The 19,150-nt window shown below is 40.5% G+C and overlaps 1 protein-coding gene across 1 annotated transcript in view; it reads left to right on the top strand.

Annotated features, from left to right (window-relative positions):
- The window catches only part of EMB2773 (PHD finger family protein), a 269,544-nt gene extending 251,053 nt beyond the window's left edge, over positions 1–18,491 (top strand). The window contains 1 exon segment of the mRNA XM_089374269.1: positions 17,410–18,491. Coding sequence (XP_089230395.1) covers positions 17,410–17,721 — 312 coding nt within the window. The 3' untranslated portion in view covers positions 17,722–18,491.
- Positions 18,492–19,150: the final 659 nt, after the last annotated feature.

Genomic DNA, 19,150 nt, shown 5'->3' with positions numbered 1-19,150 from the left:
TTGCACTTTTCTTTTTGCATTCAACTTCTTCTTAAACATCCATTTACTACCAATGGGCTTTCTTCTAGCCCACAATTCTTCTAGATTCCAAACCTCATTCTTGCCAAAGGCAACCATTTTTTCAGACATGGCCTTTTGCCAAAGTTTTCCATCCTCCAAATCCACTGCCTCCTTAACAATTCTAGGATCATGATCAATAATAAACACAACAAATTTTGAAAGAAAGTTAGGTGGTATATACCTTTATGGTTGCCTTCTTTCCCAAATTGATCTCCTCAAAATTAGAGCATGTGGTTCTTCTTCATCGAATTCTTGTTCTTTAAGCTCTATTTTCTCTGGTTTTTTCTCGCTTGGTAGTACTTTCAGTTTGATAACATTTTTCACTTCTCTAAATGCCACATCTCAATTGCACACAACCTTCTTTGTTTTGGATTCCGAAGCTTGTAACCTTTTAAACCATTTCTATAACTAATAAAGTTGTACCTTTTGGATTTGTTATCCAACTTAGTTCTAATTTCCTTTGGAGCACGTGCATATGCATCATAGCCAAACACCTTGAAATGTGTGAGAGATGGTTTCTTACTAGTTGATCTGATAATCACCCTATGAGTGACCTCAATTGAAGATTTATTAAACAAAAAAGTATTACAGACCCATGTGCTGGTGTGTGTGTTCTGTGTTATTGAAACAACGGATCGATTAGATTGCCAATACACAGAAAATAAGTGGAAAGACAATAGAGAAATATAGTAAGCAACACAAAGACACAAAGAACTTTTAATAAGGAGTTCACCCTATTCTCCAGGGCTACGTCTCCGGTCCAGCTTCAGTGGTGGCCTTGTTTTATTGTGTCTTTCAGTAGAGAAATTACAATACAAGGACTCAATGTGAGTTCTCCTGAAGCAGATTTTGCTTGGTAGGGTGGTTCTTGGATTCCCCAAGCCACTAGGAGTTCACAGACTCTTTTCCTTCCTACCAGCTCTGTGATCCTCGGTCTACAGTGGAAAGAGCCAACTGTGATGCTCAGGACGGACAGATTCCTCTATGGGAAGGCTTGAATCTTCAAGCTCTCTGGTGCTCGACGCTGCCTGTGGTCAGCTCGACCCTCTGTCTCCTCTGCTTGGCTTTACTGTTCTCTGTGTTCAGTCCTCCTTTCAGGGTTCGTTGTTCACTGTCTCTCTTGGTTGCTTGGACTCTTCTCTATTCCTCTCTCTCTCAATCTCTATTCGACTGTCTCTGTTCATTGCTTTAGCCATTCGATCTCCATGCTTGTTTGGTTCCTCTCCCGACTATGTCGATTCACCTATCGCATGTGTGCTTGGAGTTCCTTGTTCGTCGTCAGCATGAACGCTCAGGAAGTAGCCACGCATCCCCATCGGAACAGTGCCAGCGTGTTCGTCGACTCGTTTCTTCGGTTATGTCGTGGATATGTTCTTTCTCCACTGTGGTGGTCAACGGATTCCAAATCCCCTTAAATCGTGGCTTAATTCCCTGTCGATTCCGCTTCTGTCTATCGGGCGCAATCTCAGTCCTCCGATATGGGCTCCCCAAGATCCGACGTCATACGCACATTGAGCGCGCTTGACTTGCCCGACCGATAACGCGCGATCACGGTGGTTTTTTCTCTCACCTCCACTGCCACGCGTCGATCGCTGAATGGGATCGCTCTACTCTCCTCCAAAACCTCTTACTGTTGAAGGGCGCCCCGATCAAAACCGCTGGTTTCCAAGTCGTGGGTCCCACCTTCGTACGTTGGCGCTTTTCATTTCTCCGCTCGCAGTCCTCTGGCTCCCAACGTGAGCAAGGGCATAAGGCCCCTCCATTTCGGCCCTGTTTGCCCAACGATGCGTGGCGTTAATCGCGCATCGAAAATCAACGCCTTTTCCCGTTCCGAGGCTCCCAGGGGCTACATCGACCTCTCGCACAATCTTCATGGGCCTCGGTCAGTGCGCTTTGACCGAGTTCCTCGTCATTCCACGCCAGCTGCCATGGCCACTGGTTCAGGGTGTTTTCTATTGTTGTTTTGGATTCTTTAAGGATTTGTTTTGTCCCGATCAGTGTTGCAGGAATCGCCCCCCCCCCCCGGATCCTAGGCCGGAATCGCGTCCCGTACGGAAGCGTTCCGGAACCTCCAAGCGAAGCGCGATTCTGAAATTGATGAAGCGTGATTCCTGTTTTTTTATGCGATTCCTGGAATATAGGAAGCGTTGGCCCGGATCCGCGCTTCGGAGGGCGCTTCGGGCCTCCGGAAGCGCCTCGCTTCGGCCCGGAAGCGCACGCTTCACGAGCTCCGGATCCGCGCTTCCGGAAAAGTTCGCGGGTGCAGCAATGTAACTCGATTTTTTTTTAATTTTTTTTAAAATTTAACTTGAGTTTGCATGAGGGGGTGGGTTAGGGTGAGGTTAGGGTGGGTTTAGGGTAAGTTTAGAAAAGAATAAAGCCCCCATTCTCTTCTCATTTTCTCACTTTGAGTTTATGAGAGTTGGAGAAGAGAAGAGAGGAGAGGAGAAGAGAAGAGAGGAAAGGAGAGGAGAAGAGAGGAGAGCTTGGAGGAGTGAAGAAGGAGGAGCTAGGAGAAGGAGGAGGAGCTTGGAGCAAGAGCTTGGAGGACTTCATCTACAAGAGCTAAAGAGGTAAGTTCAAACCCCAAACTCCCTTGTTTTTTTGAAAAAAAATTGTATTTTTCTCCTCCCTCTCCTACTCTTTCCCATTGTTTCTACTTGCTCCTTTATTTACAGGTTGTCCACCACCTATATCCATATTCTAAGATGGTGTTCTTTTGGCTTCTATGTATCATTCCACTCTTGTTTTAATGATGGCAAGGGTGAGGAATAGAGGGGAAGAGGAAGGGGATGAACTTGGTCCTAATTGTAGTGACCCAATGTATGATGAGGAGGAAGGGTTTGAATAGGAAGGGGATGAACTTGAAGGGGACACTGAAGCACAAGATGGGAAAGGTACATCAACACCCTTGTGGAACTATGTGACCAAACTTGAAGGGGGAAAGGGTGGTGGATCTTACAAATTTATGTGCCCTCATGGTTGTCATGGAGGAAAACCATATACGGGTTCATATACCCGTCTGAGGAGGCATCTTTGTGGGGTGCTGGACAATGATGAAAAAAAGGGTTCTGTGGGGGTACAAATTTGCCCAAACATTTCAACTGAACAAAGAAAAAAATACATCCAAATAGAGATGGCTGCACAACAAAAAAACAAGAAACAAGAAACTCATTCTGAATCAAGTGCAACCTCTAAATTTGGTAGTTGCCCATCTCCTCATGGTATTTCTGCAACCTCTGGAGGTAGAAAAACAATAGGGGATTTCCTTAATGTTGCTGGGAGGGATGATGTGGATGGAAAGATAGTCCGTTTTCTTTGTGCTTGCGGTGTACCATTCAATGTGCTTCGCTCTCCCTATTGGCATGACATGGTATGCTGCAGGACAAATTGCAAGACAGCCCAGCACTTCAGCAGAATCAGGGCCAGCATCAGGGCAAACTTTATACAATAGGGTGGACAACCTACCATCAGCAAGGCTGAGACTATTTTATCAAACTGCAAAGCAGTTGCATTGAACCCCGAAAGCGCTCATTCCTTGAATTTCTTCAGCTTTTTTTTACTAGAAGACACTGGATACCCTCCTATTATTTCAATACACTAGGAAACAGATGAGGACCATAGCAACCATGATGCTCAGAAGTGGCGCGGCCACAGGGGAGGATAAGGGGAACTAACCAAGGAAGACGCAGGGGTTCGCAAGGAGACATGTCTAGAAGCCAGGAAGAGCTTCGCGGAGGTATCTACCCCAGGTAGTAAGGATCAACCCAAGCCGGAAAGGCATCTCTCAATGCTAACTACCCATGCATTTGAATCTTTCTGATGTAAATAACACTTTGATTACATGAAGCCCCAAAAGGATACAAGGCCCCCAACTATGAGAAAGCTAGAACAGTGTTATTAGAAAGAGAAAAAGCTAAGGTTCAAAGAGCTTTGACATGTTTTACACATGAGTGGGTGGATTTTGGGGTATCCATTGTATCAGATGGGTGGACAAATATTAGAAACCAACATTTGATAAATGTTCTTGGTGTTTCTTCTAGTGGTGCAGTATTTATTGCATGTCATGACTCCTCCTCCATCAGTGCAACTGCACAAAACATTGCAGATCTCCTATTGAAATCAATCAAAGATGTTGGTCCGAATAATGTGGTTCAAGTGATCACAGATAATGCAGCAAATTGTAAGGCAGCAGGAAAAATTATTGAGCGTACTCATCCACACATCTTTTGGTCTGGGTGCCTGGTTCACACATTGAACCTTTTGATGCATGATATTGTGAAACACAAAGATTGTGGGTGGATTGCTGAGGTTTACAGGAAAGGGAAGCAGCTCATTAAATTCATCACAGGGCATACAAGGGTAAACTACTTCTATGGCACTTACTCCAAGTTGCAATTGCTTAAAATTGCAAAGACAAGATTTGCTAGTTATTACCTCACCTTTAGGCGGCTAGTGAGGGTGAGACAAGCTTTAACTAATCTGGTGTGTGCTGAAACATGGGATGGAATTAACACTGACACAGATGGTGCTAATGTAGTCAAGGACACTGTTCTTGACAGTTACTTTTGGTCACAGGTTAAATATGTTTTGCAATTCACCAAACCAATTTATTACATGATCAAGTTTGCAGATTCACATCGACCAGTAATTGGGGAGGTGTATGAGCAAATGGATAGCATGTTGGGGCAGATTAAAGACATTGTTGAGCCTAGAGATACCACCTTGTACAATTATATTCGTGAAGAGGTTCAAAACCGATGGGAAATGCTAAATATTCCATTGCATGCATTAGCATATGTTTTGACACCTAAATACTATCATCCATCATGGCTTTCAACACCAGCACCTGGTGGGGGGAAGCAGGAAAAAACCACACCAAGATAAAGAGGTTCACGAAAAATATATGGCTGCATTGAGTAGATTAATCCCTGATGATGAGGAGGCTGCATTGGTACGAAGATAGGTGAGCAACTATACGCTCAACACTGGTCCATTTGGGAGCATGCATACAATTCAAGATCGAGAGACTTTTTCTGCTCTTGAGTGGTGGAACATGCATGGAGGGGGTACTCCACTTCTACAGAGTTTGGCATTGCGGGTGCTATCACAGGTGGTAAACACTTCTTCTGCAGAGAGGTGTTGGAGCTCTTATTCTTTCATCCACAGTGTTAAAAGGAACAAGTTGAATTTAGACCGGGCAGAGAGCTTGGTTTATGTTCATTACAACTTGCGATTGTTGTCCCATTACTGTGAAGATGCAAAGTCTAATAAAGACTTGTTGATTTGGGACAAGAATCCAGAGGAGCCCAATTTGGAGGATGGAGTGTTGCGACTAGAGCAATTAGAGGATGCTCTTATCCAAGTATGTCCATTGTGGTATGATTTTTCCAATTTTCCCTTGTAAAGCATTTCTCTAATTCATGTTTTTAATTTTTTTGTTAACTAGTGTTTTTTTTTTTGCATGAATTTTTTGAGCGATTCTAGGATGATGATGACCGTGTTGATATGCCACCACCCCCACCCCCATCTGGTCCCTTGGTTCCTAGGTTCCATGGTTCAACACCAACAGCAGGGGGTTCTTCTTCATCAGTTCCAGTGCCACGACTTACACAGGGACCATCTTCTTCATTGCCACCACGTGGAGGCCCGCCATCACGTTCTATTCGTGGTGGAAGGAGGAGAGATTAGTAGATATATTCACAATCTACTTCTTTTTGTCATAGATTACTCATTAGACTTGTAGACTTGTGAATTTGAATTTTGAACCTTTTTGGCTTGGCGGTGACCAAGTGACATATTTTGTAAACATTATTATTTGAATTTTGGACATGACAAATGTTGACAGTTGCTCACTTGCTAGATAAATCATAATATGCTCTATGTTTTATGTTTTATAATATGCTTAAATGTTTTATGTTTTATAATATGCTTAAAAATTTGATGTATGTTTGTAATAGCTAGAATATAGATGATTGTTGTACATACTAGTAACTACAATGGAATCATGGATGCCATATCTATCTTGATTTATGCAAAAATATGCATGTTTTCATGTCTTCTACAATTAATTTGGTATTTGGGATGTTTGTTTTGAGTATAAATGCAAAAAAATATAAAAAATATATATATATATATAGCAGACGCTTCCGCGGATGCTTCGCTTCCTAGATTTTTGGAAAATGACGCTTCCGCGCTCCGCGCTTCCGCTTTGCGCTTCCGCTTCGCTCCCGCTTCGTGCAACATTGGTCCCGATACAATCAGGGTTCTTTGACAATCGTTTATGGATCTGATTTGGATCACGACCTCCCTACTGAAAAGCTTTTGGACCACCAAAAGTTGGTTTTCTTCAAGTATCGACTAAGTGAGGGAACTGCTGTCTCACTTGTCCAATCTCAATCCACTTCGCACTGCTCGGATTCGAACCTTTAAGCCCAATCCTGAGGTATTCTACCTGTCCACTGCGCGTCGTCCTTACCTTCCTGTCCAATACTGTATCTTCTTGCAACTCATTAAGATATTCAGGTAGCAGGTCATCAACAGAAGGTAATTGACTCTGCTCTTCAGGGTCCTCAATCATTGAAGGTTCAAACGACCTCAAGCAATATGCGTTCACGACTGAGTAGATGTGCATGTAAGCTGGAAGATCAAGGCGAAAAGCATTTTCACCAATCTTCTCAAGTATCCTGAAAGGTCCATACCTGATAGGTTTTAGCTTCTTACCTTCACCTTGCATCCTGTCCTTGCTGATATACAGCCAGACTTGGTCTCCAACTTGAAAACTATGTTCCATCTGATGCTTATCATGCCTAGCCTTATACTTGGCCTGGCTCTTGTCCAACTGTTCCTGTACTGCCTGGTGGATCTCCTGGATCTGTTCAATGAACCTAGTTGCCCTGTCCACATCACTGTGTCTATCAACCATGGTATCTTTACCAAAGACAAAATCCAAGGGAGACCTTGGTATGAAACCAAAGCAGGTCTCAAAAGGAGATCTCTGGGTAGAAGAGTCTTTGGCTCTATTGTAAGCATGCTGCACATAACACAAGTGTTCATCCCAAAGCTTAGGGTGTTTGCTGCAATATCCTCTCAGTGACTGGATCATTGTCCTGTTAACTACTTTTGTTTGGCCATCTGTTTGTGGATGAAAAGCTGTGCTTTTCTTTAATTTGGTGTCCATTAGTTCCCACAGATTGGACCAAAACTTTTCCACAAATCGGGTGTCTCGATCATATATAATAGAAGTGGGTAATCCAAAATGAACCAATACATGTTCAAAGAATAATTTTGCAGTTTGTTCAGCTGTAATATGTTTACTATAGGGTATCAAAATACACATTTTGCTGAACCTATCCACAAAAACATATAGATAATCATGACCTTTCCTAGATTTGGGCAGTCCTCCAACAAAATCCATGGAAATGCTTTCCCAAGGGTGAGAAGGAACTGGCAATGGAGTGTACAAGCCTAGTTTTCTGTTACTGGGCTTGCTTTTAGCACACATAGCACATCCCTTTACATATCTAGAAACTGTCTCATTCATTTTCGGCCAATAGCAGAACCTTTGTAGCTGTGCAACTGTTTTACTTACCCCAAAGTGACCTGATATCAGAGAAGTGTGTGCTTCCCTAATTATCTTTGCTCTCTCAGTTTGTGGAATGTAGAGTTTCCCACAATGATATAAGAGTCGGTCCTTCACATGATAGTCCAATTCTCCTACTCTTTTGCCTTGACTCAAAGTTGCATATACATCTTTAAAGTCCGTATCCTGAGCATACTGTTCTATGTAGCTTTCATGCAACACAGAATTATGCTTAGGTATGGTAGATGCATTTATAGTAGGTCTAGATAACATGTCCGCAACCTTGTTATGTATGCCCTTTTTATATGTGATGACTAAATGAAACTGTTGTAGAAAACCATCCATCTATATTGTCTTGATTGTTGCAACTTAGTTTAGGAGTGTAGGTATTGAAGTGGCTAATGATCAGTATGTATTACTGTTTCTTTGCCCATTAAGCAATGTTTCCATTTTTTCACACTCTGAACTAATGCATACAATTCCTTATCATATGTGGGATAGTTGACTACTGCAGGATTAAAAGTCTCAGAATGATAACATATGGGTTTACTGTGCTGTGTCAACACTGCTGCCATGGCATAGTCACTGCATCAGTTTGGATCTCAAATGGTCTTTGTAGATCTGACAGTGCTAGTACAGGTGCTGTACTAATTTTTTCTTTCGAGGTGTTGAAGGCTTTCTGTTGTTTGCCTCCCCACTGAAACACCTTGTTCAATCCTGTCAAAGCATGTAAGGGAGCTGCAATTGAGGAAAAATTTGAAATGAACTTCCTCCAATATTGTGCTGCTCCTAAGAAGCTTCTCACTTTTGTAGCAGACTTGGGTTTAGGCTAGTTTACAATGGCTGCCACTTTAGAGGGATCTATTTTCAATTCACCCCCCTACTATATGACCCAAATAATTTAGAGAGGTTTTGCCAAATTTACATTTGGAGAGTTTAACATAAAGTTTTTCTCTTTTCAAAACATCTAATGTCTGCTTAACATGCTTTAAATGTTCTTCCCATGTTTTACTAAAAATCAGAATGTCATCTAGATACTCAATAACAAAATCATCAAGAAAAGGTCTTAGTACATCATTCATTAATCTCATGAAGTAGCAAGGGCATTGGTCAAGCCAAAAGGCATAACTAGCCATTCATACAATCCCTACTTTGTTTTGAAAGCAGTCTTCCATGCATCTTGCTCTGCAACTCTGACTTGATGGTATCCACTGTGCAAATCCAGCTTGGTGAAATAAACAGCTTCCTTCAGTTGATCTAAAAGATCATCTATGCGAGGAAGGGGATAACGATTTTTGATTGTTATTTTCTTTAGTGCTCAGTAATCAATGCACATTCTCCACGAGCCATCTTTCTTTCTGACCAAAATGATTGGTGACCCACATGGTGATGTGCTAGGCCCGATGAACCCTTTCTCGAGCAACTCCTGCACCTGCTTCTTGATTTCAACATTCTTTAAAGTAGATAACCTGTACATCCCAACGTTAGGCAAAGGAACATCTTGCTGCAAAATAATATCATGTACTATTTCCTTTTTGGGTGGCAGATCTTGAGGTCCTTGAAACAAGACATCATACTCTGAAACAATCTTTTCTATATCAGCTTGCTGATCAGAATTACAACCCTCAAATACATTGGTTTTATTAGTTTTCTTTTCCTTTACAACCATCAGTAAGAACTGTTTGCATGAATTTATCATTCTTTTCATCTATCCTGAGTTTATGAGAGTATAATTATTCTTGAGCTTATGAGCTCTTACAAAGTATTCGATTCCATCTTTAACAAGTAGATACTTGTTCTCGGCTCTATAGAAAATAGCCTTTCTATCATACAAGTAAGGATTTCCTAAAACAATTCCACATATATCCAAAGGAATTATATCTAACTCAACCTCATCTACAAATGCTGACCCAAAAGAAAACTTAAGTTTGCACTATCTAGTCACTTGTAGTTGTGCTTTATCATTCAACCATCCTAATGGGTATGGCTTCTTATGAGGTGTAGTTGCTAATCCCAATTTGTTTACAATTGCTTCAGAAATCAGATTTACTTGTGAGCCACTATCAAACAAAGTATCAATCTTTTGATTTCTGGAAACAACTTGAATATAGAAAAGCTCATATCTTTTTCTCTCATGTTCTTCATCAATAACATATTGAACATAATTACTAGTAGATGCTTCAGAATTCTTACCTTTTATACCTGTGGCTGCAATGATTGTTTCATCTCCCGAGTCTGACCCCAAATCTTTCTGAATAGCTGCAACAGTCTTCTTCTTCTTGCCCTTGGACTTCTTAGGCCTCAGCTCTGGATGTAGAATCCAACAATGCTCATCATCATGCCCTTCCTTTTTACAGTGAGTGCATGAAGCTTTGCCTTTCTGTGCAGTGTTAGCCTTCCTTGCTTTCCACTTCTGCTTTCTTTTCTCCTTACTCTTGCTTACAGTAGGTTGGGATGGTCCCCCAACTTCTGGATTTCTATTCTTTCCTCTAGCTTCTAGATGAGTAGCTTGTACAATACCTCATCTATACTAGTGGGATTAAACATGAGGATGGTATGCCTCATGTAGCCGTGTAGACCACCAATGTACTTCAAAAGAGTTTCTAGTGAGTCTAATGAGATACTCAACATCAATGCTCTCTTTCTGAACTCTTGAGTATACCCTTGTACACTTTGCCCTTTCAACTGCCGAAGAGTTTGCCAACTCATCATGGCTTGTTGCATGTAGGCCAATGGATAGAATTGCTTTTTGATTGTAGTAACAAATTCACTCCAGACAGAGATGGTCTTACCGTGCTTCCTCATATCAGCTTGGGTTCTGCCTTCCCACCAAACCAAAGCAGTGCCTCCTAGGCGTAGGCTTGCTAGCTGAATCTTACTCTTGTCTGAGTCTATATTTTGTACTCTGCAATACACATCAATTTGTCTAATCCAATTGTCCAACTTTTCAACATTTAGCTCTCCATCATATATAGGCAAATCACATTTAACATCTAACTTAATTAAAGATGCTTTCTTATTATGCACAGGGCTACTAGGAGGTGTAGGGAGGCTTTCTTCTTTTTCCTTTCCTTTTGAGTTGTCATGGGAATGAGATTCATCTTCTTCATCTTGCTTAGACCCTGATGAATCTTCACCCTTATGCTTTCTAAAGTCCCTATACATTTCTTCTACCATAGACTTTATAGCTAGGAAACTTTCTATGAATTGAGGGTCTGGCCCCATAGAACCTTCCTCTGACATTGTCTTCCGAGAATAGACTCTCCCAATTTCAGGATTAGTTTCCACCAACTCTCCTCCTAAGTTGAGCTTTGATCTAGTGAGCATTCACAGCTAAACCAACACAAGCTTGTCTAACCTTACAGCCTAGAGCTCTGATACCACTTGATCTGATAATCACCCTATGAGTGACCTCAGTTGAAGATTTATTAAACAAAAAGGTATTATAGACCAATGTGCTGGTGTGTGTGTTCTGTGTTATTGAAACAACAGATCGATCAGATTGCCAATACACAGAAAATAAGTGGAAAGCAGAGAAATACAGTAAGCAATACAAAGACACAAAGAACTTTTAATAAGGAGTTCACCCTATTCTCCAGGGCTGCGTCTCCGGTCTAGCTTCAGTGGTGGCCTTGTTTTATTGTGTCTTTCAGCAGAGAAATTACAATACAGGGACTCAATGTGAGTTCTCCTGAAGCAGATTTTGCTTGGTAGGGTGGTTCTTGGATTCCCCAAGCCACTTGGAGTTCAGACTCTTTTCCTTCCTACCAGCTCTGTGACCCTCGGTCTACAGTGGAAAGAGCCAACTGTGGTGCTCAATCCAGATAGATTCCTCTATGGGAAGGCTTGAATCTTCAAGCTCTCTAGTGCTTGACGCTGCCTGTGGTCAGTTCAGTCCTCTGTCTCCTTTGCTTGGCTTTACTGTTCTCTGTGTTCAGTCCTCCTTTCAGGGTTCACTGTTCATTGTCTCTCTTGGTCGCTTGGACTCTTCTCTAATCTTCTCTCTCTCAATCTCTATTCGATTGTCTCTGTTCATGGCTTTAGCCATTCGATTTCCATGCCTGTTCGGTTCCTCTCTCGCCCATGTCGATTCGCCTATCGCCTATGTTCTTGGAGTTCTCTGTTCGGTGTCAGCATGAACGCTTGGGAAGTAGCCACGCGTCCCCATCGGAACAGCACCAGCCTGCTCGTCGATTCGTTTCTTCGGTTATGTCGTGGATACGTTCATTCTCCACCGTGGCGGTCAACGGATTCCAAATCCCCTTAAATCATGGCTTAATTCCCTGTCGATTCCACTTCTGTCTATTGGGCACAATCTCAACCGTCCGATCTGGGCTCCCCAAGATCCGACGTCATACGCACGTCGAGCACGGTTGACTTGCTCGACCGATAACGCACGATCACGACAGTTTTTTCTCTCACCTCTCCTGCCACGCATTGATCGCTGAATGGGATCGCTTTGCTCTCCTCCAAAACCTCTTACCGTTCAAGGGCGCCAGTTTCCAGGTCGTGGGTCCCACCTTCGTACGTTGGCGCTTTTCATTTCTCTGCCTGCGGTCCTCTGGCTCCCAACGTGACCAAGGGCTTAAGGCCCCTCCTTTTCTAATTCCGGGGCTCCCAGGGGCTACATCGACCTCCTGCAGTCTCCATGGGCCTCGGTCAACGCGCTTTGACCGAGGTCCTCGTTGTTCCACGTCGGCTGCCATGGCCACTGGTTCAGGGTGTTTTTGATTGCTGTTTTGGATTCTTCAAGGATTTGTTTCGTCCCGATACAGTCAGGGTTCTTTGACAGTGGTTTATGGATCCGATTGGGATCACTAGTGCATACCTCATGTGCATTCCTATCATCCAACACTGATGAGGGTGATCTATTTACCAAGTAACATGGAACATCCACTTACTTTTCCATAATTCCTGACCTAACCCAACACCATTGAACATTGTTTTTGTTTTTTCCATCAACGTGCTCGTTATCCTTTTGCAACTCCATTTTATTGAGGTGTGTATGGGGTAGTCTTTTGTCGTGCTATACCACACCTCTTACAAAGTTCTTCAAATTCCTTCTCACAAAACCACCCACAATTATCTGTGATCAACACCTTAATTTTTATATATATATATGATTCTTTATTAGCGGTTTGAATTCCTTAAATCTATCGAAGACTTCTTTTTGTTTTTTGAGGAAATATATCAATGTATTCCTCGAGAAGTCAACTATAAATGAAACATAGTACACGAATTTACCCAATGTTGGAATCGACATAGGTCTAAATACACCATTGTGCACTAGCTGTAGTATTCCCTCTGTCCTCTTAGCACAAGATGAGAATCTTACCCGATTTTGCTTCCCATATAAACAATGTTCACAAAAAAAATCAAAATCCAGAGAGCAATTAGACATACTTCTACCATACCATTACCATGTAATACTCAAAGGTCATTCTCCCGAATATGTCCCAGTCTTTGATGCCACAACATAGTCTTTTCTCCAGAGAGTATAATAGCTTTTCTTTCTTTAGCCGCTCTTAGGAACAACGTGCACCCATCATTGGCAATATTTTATGCAGAGTTTTTATCTGAAGTTCCCTCATCAACACCATTGCTCCTCGAACCATCTCGCAAGTATCCTTTTCAAACACTTTTCTTATACCTGCATCATTCATCTTGCTTACAAAACTGAAGTTTATAACTAATCCTGAGATGTGCAAAACACCAGGGAGTGTTCTAATCCTTCAACCCATGAGCTTCAACTTGACTTTTCCTCGTCTTATGATTTTGACTATCAAGTCATCTCCTAAAAAAATCACCACCATCATATGATTCTTGCTCATAGAACCACTTCGTATGGGGAGTCATATGAAAGGATGCACTTGAGTCAACCAATCATCCCTCATGATCTATAGGTGTACTTTAAGAAGCCAAGTACCCATCCCCTCCTTCATTTGAGGTGGTTGTTGCTTTTGAAGAAGTAACATCCTTAGATCTCTTCCCTTTCTTAGGAATTTTAGATCTGTAACCTTTCTTGTAATGCCCTTCTTTTCCACTTCTCCAACATAACTTTACGAACTTTCTTGGAGATTTAGATCTTCCTCTCGATTTAAAATTTAAATCTCCCACTCTAGGACTTATTTTCATTTCTATTCTAGGAGCGTACTCATACAAACAAGGGATTTTCATTCTTTCTTTCCATGTTTTTTCATCACATCTATCTTGATAACAAGGATGAGGCTATTTCGTCGAATTTCAACATAGTTGCATTATATCTATGGCAACAACCAAACTATCTCACAAGTTTGGTAGAGAACATAACAAATTGATGCACTTATCTTCATTTGAAATCTTTATATCAATTGATAAAATCTAATTTACGATAATATTGATGACATTCAAATGCTTTGTCATTGAGTCTCCATCCTTCATCCCCAGGTTATGCAACTTCTTCCATAGGAAGAATTTGTTCACTAGGGACTTAGATTGATACAAAGCCCCTAACTTATCCTACAAAACCTTCACTGTAGCTTCCCCTAAAACATTTATTAATACTAAATCTAAGAGACAATCATATTGTGCTTTGTGTTTTGATCCAATTTGATCTAATTTTCTATTGATATCCCCGTTGGTGCAATACCTAGATCCATGATGATTTGTCGATCTCTGTCCACCAACAATTCTTCCATTTCGGCCTTCCACAGCTCAAAATTTCTTATCTCTAACTTTGAACTAGTCGCCATTTCCTTTTCACCGAAAGAATGACTTACACAAATTACCCATTATAATAGGGCCTACCACAGGCTCGAGCCAAACCCCTAGCCACAAAGGCATTCTCTTAAAGCCAAAAATGCTCTGATACCAATTGTAGGTTTTAACCCTGCAAAAATGATTCCAACAAATAGATTATCAATAAAACGAAAAATATACAATGACAAACACACATTATCATAGAGATTTTATCTTGGGAAACCAATCCGGGAAAACTAACAAGATTTTTTTCTTTATTTCTCTTTACAATGTTACAATAAAATATGTATATGTTGTAACATTCATAAATCTCCAATCCATTAACCCTGGATTAGAATGCAACCATAGTTCTTCTGATCAGATCTACAAAAGCATGGGAAAAACCATCATGCCCCTGAAAATTGCTAAAAGTGAATCATGTGCCAAAACCTACAAAAAACAGATGCAAAAAAGCACAATTTTTTTGAGGTATTGCTCCAGACTTCGGGCAGGGACGTTATTTCCCTCCATGCATGCCCCTCTGAATATGGAGGGCTAACAACCCCCACAGTGACGCCACTGTGTGGTGCATATAACTTGCACATGGGTGACGTGCAAAGAATATAACACATTCCCAACCAAGTCACCTGTCATGATAACATGGGACACAGGACATGTTATATATATATATATATATATATATACACAGATTCTCATGATGATACAAATTCAATCATACATTATGCATATAGTCATGATTCATCAATGATACAAGTTTACAACTAGTACTTACTAGTACATCAATGACGATAAATTGACAAACACAAGAAATTAACCATAAACTGTGGTTTTCTCTATATGTGGGAATTTGGGAATGCCAATGGAAAATAGCAATTACAAAATAGGGTATATATTAGAACTGTAGATCGGAATGGCAGAATCTCACAGGCAACTGCCAGTAGGCTATAGCTCACCAACATCAAAGTCAACATTAATACCACCACTGCTTTCTTTTGTTTCGTCATCTGTATCTAATGTAATATGTGCATCTGCTAGCGTGGAGGATGCCCCCTCAAGAGATCACCATCATCAAAAGTAACAAGTTCTAACTCTGGCTCATTAAGATTCAAGTTAGCAATGCCAACTCAACGTTGCTGTCTAAATCCATATCACCAAGAAGCACATCTCACATCTTTGTCTTTTCCTTCAACCACTCCTCCCTTTCCCTGTAAATAAGATGAAGGTTGGTGTGCATATACGCCATTATCCCTCCCTTGGATTGCTCAAGCCTTCTCTTCTTCAAGCCATACAGATTCCCATATGTGCTCCAGTTCCTCTCACAGTAAGAGAATGAAGTAACCTGTTAGGTGATTTAGGATATAACCATATATCCATTTGCACTCTCTCGAAGGACTTCTTTGTTGAGGCCATATGCCCCAAAAATTAGTAGTAGGACAATGCATTGGTCTCCTGCACTTCCATCAAATTTCATATCTCAAATTCTGTTACTCTTCGTCTCACCTTGGAATTCCTTGTCCCAAATCATCTTAACCTAGGAAGTCGCCCTTGAGCCGGAGGAGAGCTTGTTTGAAGTGCAGAAGAGGGTTGGTGAGGTGATAGTGGCCCCCTCTTAGTTTCACTTGGAACAGACTTGAGCTTTTTAGTCTTTTTCTCCTAATCGGGAAAACGACCTACCTTTGTATTGTGTATTTATACATCCACTCCCATTTTTATTTGTTAGTAAAGTGATTCATTCATTCTTAATAAAGTGAATTTCCCAAGGGTACCTAACAAGTATCACCATCTCTTGTCCTTGGGTTTCTCTCTCTCTAGTGTACCTCTCTCTAGTGCACCTGTTCTTGGGTAATTTTCCCTCTTGAGGGTTGTGCTTCTCTTGTGTGGTATCTCTTCAAGTGTTGCACAGGCCTGGTGCTTGTTATCTTTATTTTAGAATTAGGGTCTCTATTGGTTCCGTTCAATGCCTCTCTCTCTTTTGTGGAATCCAGCAAGGCGTACATCAAGAAAACGTGGATCAATATCAGTGAAAAGATGACAAATATGGGATATAAAGTGTTGTGTTGCATTTTGTGAAGGCTACACGATTGAGATACAAGGCAAATAAATGTCAGATCTCTTGGAAATAAAGAATAACATACAACCTTAATAAATCGTTCGTGTTAGGTTCTTGGTGGTGAAAATTGAAGTTGGTTATAAAGGGGGATGAAGTGGCCAACATTTTCATGTTATTTTGAAAGGATCATCGTTACTAATTATTTCAACAGTGCCTTTGTTATCCACATTTGGTGAAATAAAAATGATTGAATCACCCGGCTCAATTTTCCATTTGAATACTTCTGAAAAGGTATACAGCTTAGCACTGCCTCTAACTCACCTTGGGATGTGGGTACACAAAATATATTGTTTGCTGTTCTGCTAATTGCTGAAGGTTTTTAAAAACCTATTTGTTTTGTCACAAACACGCTTTCTTATTATCCTTCATCTTTTGAATGGGGAATGAGCCTGAGCAAACTATTTTTAATATGTTTTCAGTGCTCAATATGTTTTAGTCTGTAGATGTAGAAATCACTTTCCGAGTAAGGTAAAACAAAACCAGAATACGATTTAGTAAATTATATTCTTACTATATTTGTAAGTTGCAACCTGATGAAGATGTAGAGTTGTAACTAATTTTTCCTGTCACATGTTTAGTAACTTGCATTTACTCTGTGTGACTGAAGAATATTTATTAATAACATTAATTCTTGTACAGCCTGCCAATTAATAAATCTTTACATCTATAATGATTGGTTTAAACTTTAAACTTGTCTAGACAACTTTGGTTTTGTGGTCCAGGCAGAAAATAACAGTATATCGTGATTGTGAAATATTTCTTTTCATTTATGTGTATCCACTACATTGGTTGTTTGTTTGATTTTCTTCTTAGTCTGGAACAAATGAATCTTCATCAATGAATTTCTTCTAGTCTGAAACAAATGAGTCTTCATCACTGAACTAATTTTGGATTTTTCTACCTAATTTTGTATTGTCAGGATTTTAAAAGGTCTCTGAAGGACGATTCTTTGGACTACTCTGCTTATACAGCCAATATATCCAAAAAACGAGCCCGTCCTACAGCTGCACAAGCAGATGGTAATAAAGATGCTCAGATGAACGGTCATGTACCCACAAGAACTCTTAGAAAAATTGTTTCTCCTGCACGTAAAGTTAAAGCTGTTTCCAGTGAGAGTGAAAATGAGGATGATGATGACTATGATGACGACCAGTATTGGCCAGGTCGAGGACAGAAACACAGGAGATTAAGCAATGGTGGACGGGCTAAGGGAAGGAAGCAGTCCTTGTAACATAGTCTAAATTGTTTTTCAGATTGCTTCCAAATTAACTTGGGGCAACCAACACAATTTTGACTCATGTACACTAGGTAGGAGCCACATTTTAACGTGACAGTAGCCACTGGCTCTTGTAAAATCACTGAAATTTAACTGGATTCATGCGTAGAAAGGATTCTTAGTCTTACTAATGATTTAAGGTAAGTGTCCTCTACTTCAATAGCGGACCGCCAATTTGTGTAAATTCATTTTATGATATTAAAGGTCGCTGTACCTTGGACTTGTTTCTCTGTATCATTCAGGATTCAGAAAGACACGACTCTGCATTCTCTCATAAAGGGCAAGGAATTACTTGCCATTGCCTTTGAAGTGTATTTAGCGCTATATTGACGTGCAAGTGGAGTCTGACAGCCATCATTCACCTTGAATTTCTATATGACAAGGTGAGTATGGTATAAGAGAAATTTATTGTTGCAATACTGAAAATTTCAACAGGGCTTGCTATTTGGATAGGCCTTTCATTTTATTATGTGCCATTGTCATTAAATGTGCAAGTTTGAAGGGTATTCAAATGTGGATATTGTCACAAGCCTTCAAATTGTGAATTTGTATTGTTTAAATGATGATAGTAGCCACAGTATTGAATCCAGAAGTATCCTCTGCACTTGTAACAGTATTATTTGTCAAAGGATTTAAGGACAAATATTCAAAACTCTAGATATGAAACTTGCTGCATACGGGACATTGCGGAAATTCCGAAAATATTGATTAACCGATTCATGTGATTTTATGACTACTGCGTCCTTGTACGAAAATACACAATTTAAACTCGAGTCTGATTTTTAACCAAATTCTGTTTGTTCATTTAGTCTAAGTGACTCGTCTTCCACTTTAAATCGGTATTGGCAAAGACCAATGGAAAACAATGTTGATGATAATTAAAGAAAAGGGGACGCTGGATAACAAAGGTAACTTGAATCATGTTACGCTTGTCGCATCATTGCTGCCCTTTGCTGTGCTGTATAGATATCCTTGCCAGCATATTTTTTGTGGCCAAACACAAATGAGTGTCGCTGTTTGTATAGGAGTGACATATCTGTATGAAATTGGGAGTATTGAGTTCTAGATGTACGAGATAAAAATGGATATTAAAAAACAGATGTAAACTTCAATGGTTTTTGTATCATTAATGGACTGGTGCAGCTAAGTATATTTCTTCAGTCATGTAGGCCAAAGGTATTATTCACCTGCAATTCTTTTACAGTTCAAAGCATGGGGTGATTCGTACCTTACATTTGGTGTGCAATTAAAAATTTGCATTACATTCCATCTTATTATGCCTATTGGAAATGATCACGGGGATTCGAATTTATCATTAGGTGGTGACTTCTTGAAGTACTGTAAATTGATGAGAATTAACATAACATGTACAAAAGGTGTTATG

This window comes from Pinus tabuliformis, chromosome 8 (assembly GCF_031772625.1).
Source record: "Pinus tabuliformis cultivar Carrire ecotype Pingquan chromosome 8, CPIR1, whole genome shotgun sequence".
Classification (NCBI taxonomy): domain Eukaryota; kingdom Viridiplantae; phylum Streptophyta; class Pinopsida; order Pinales; family Pinaceae; genus Pinus; species Pinus tabuliformis.
This window is presented reverse-complemented; position numbering and strand designations above follow the sequence as displayed.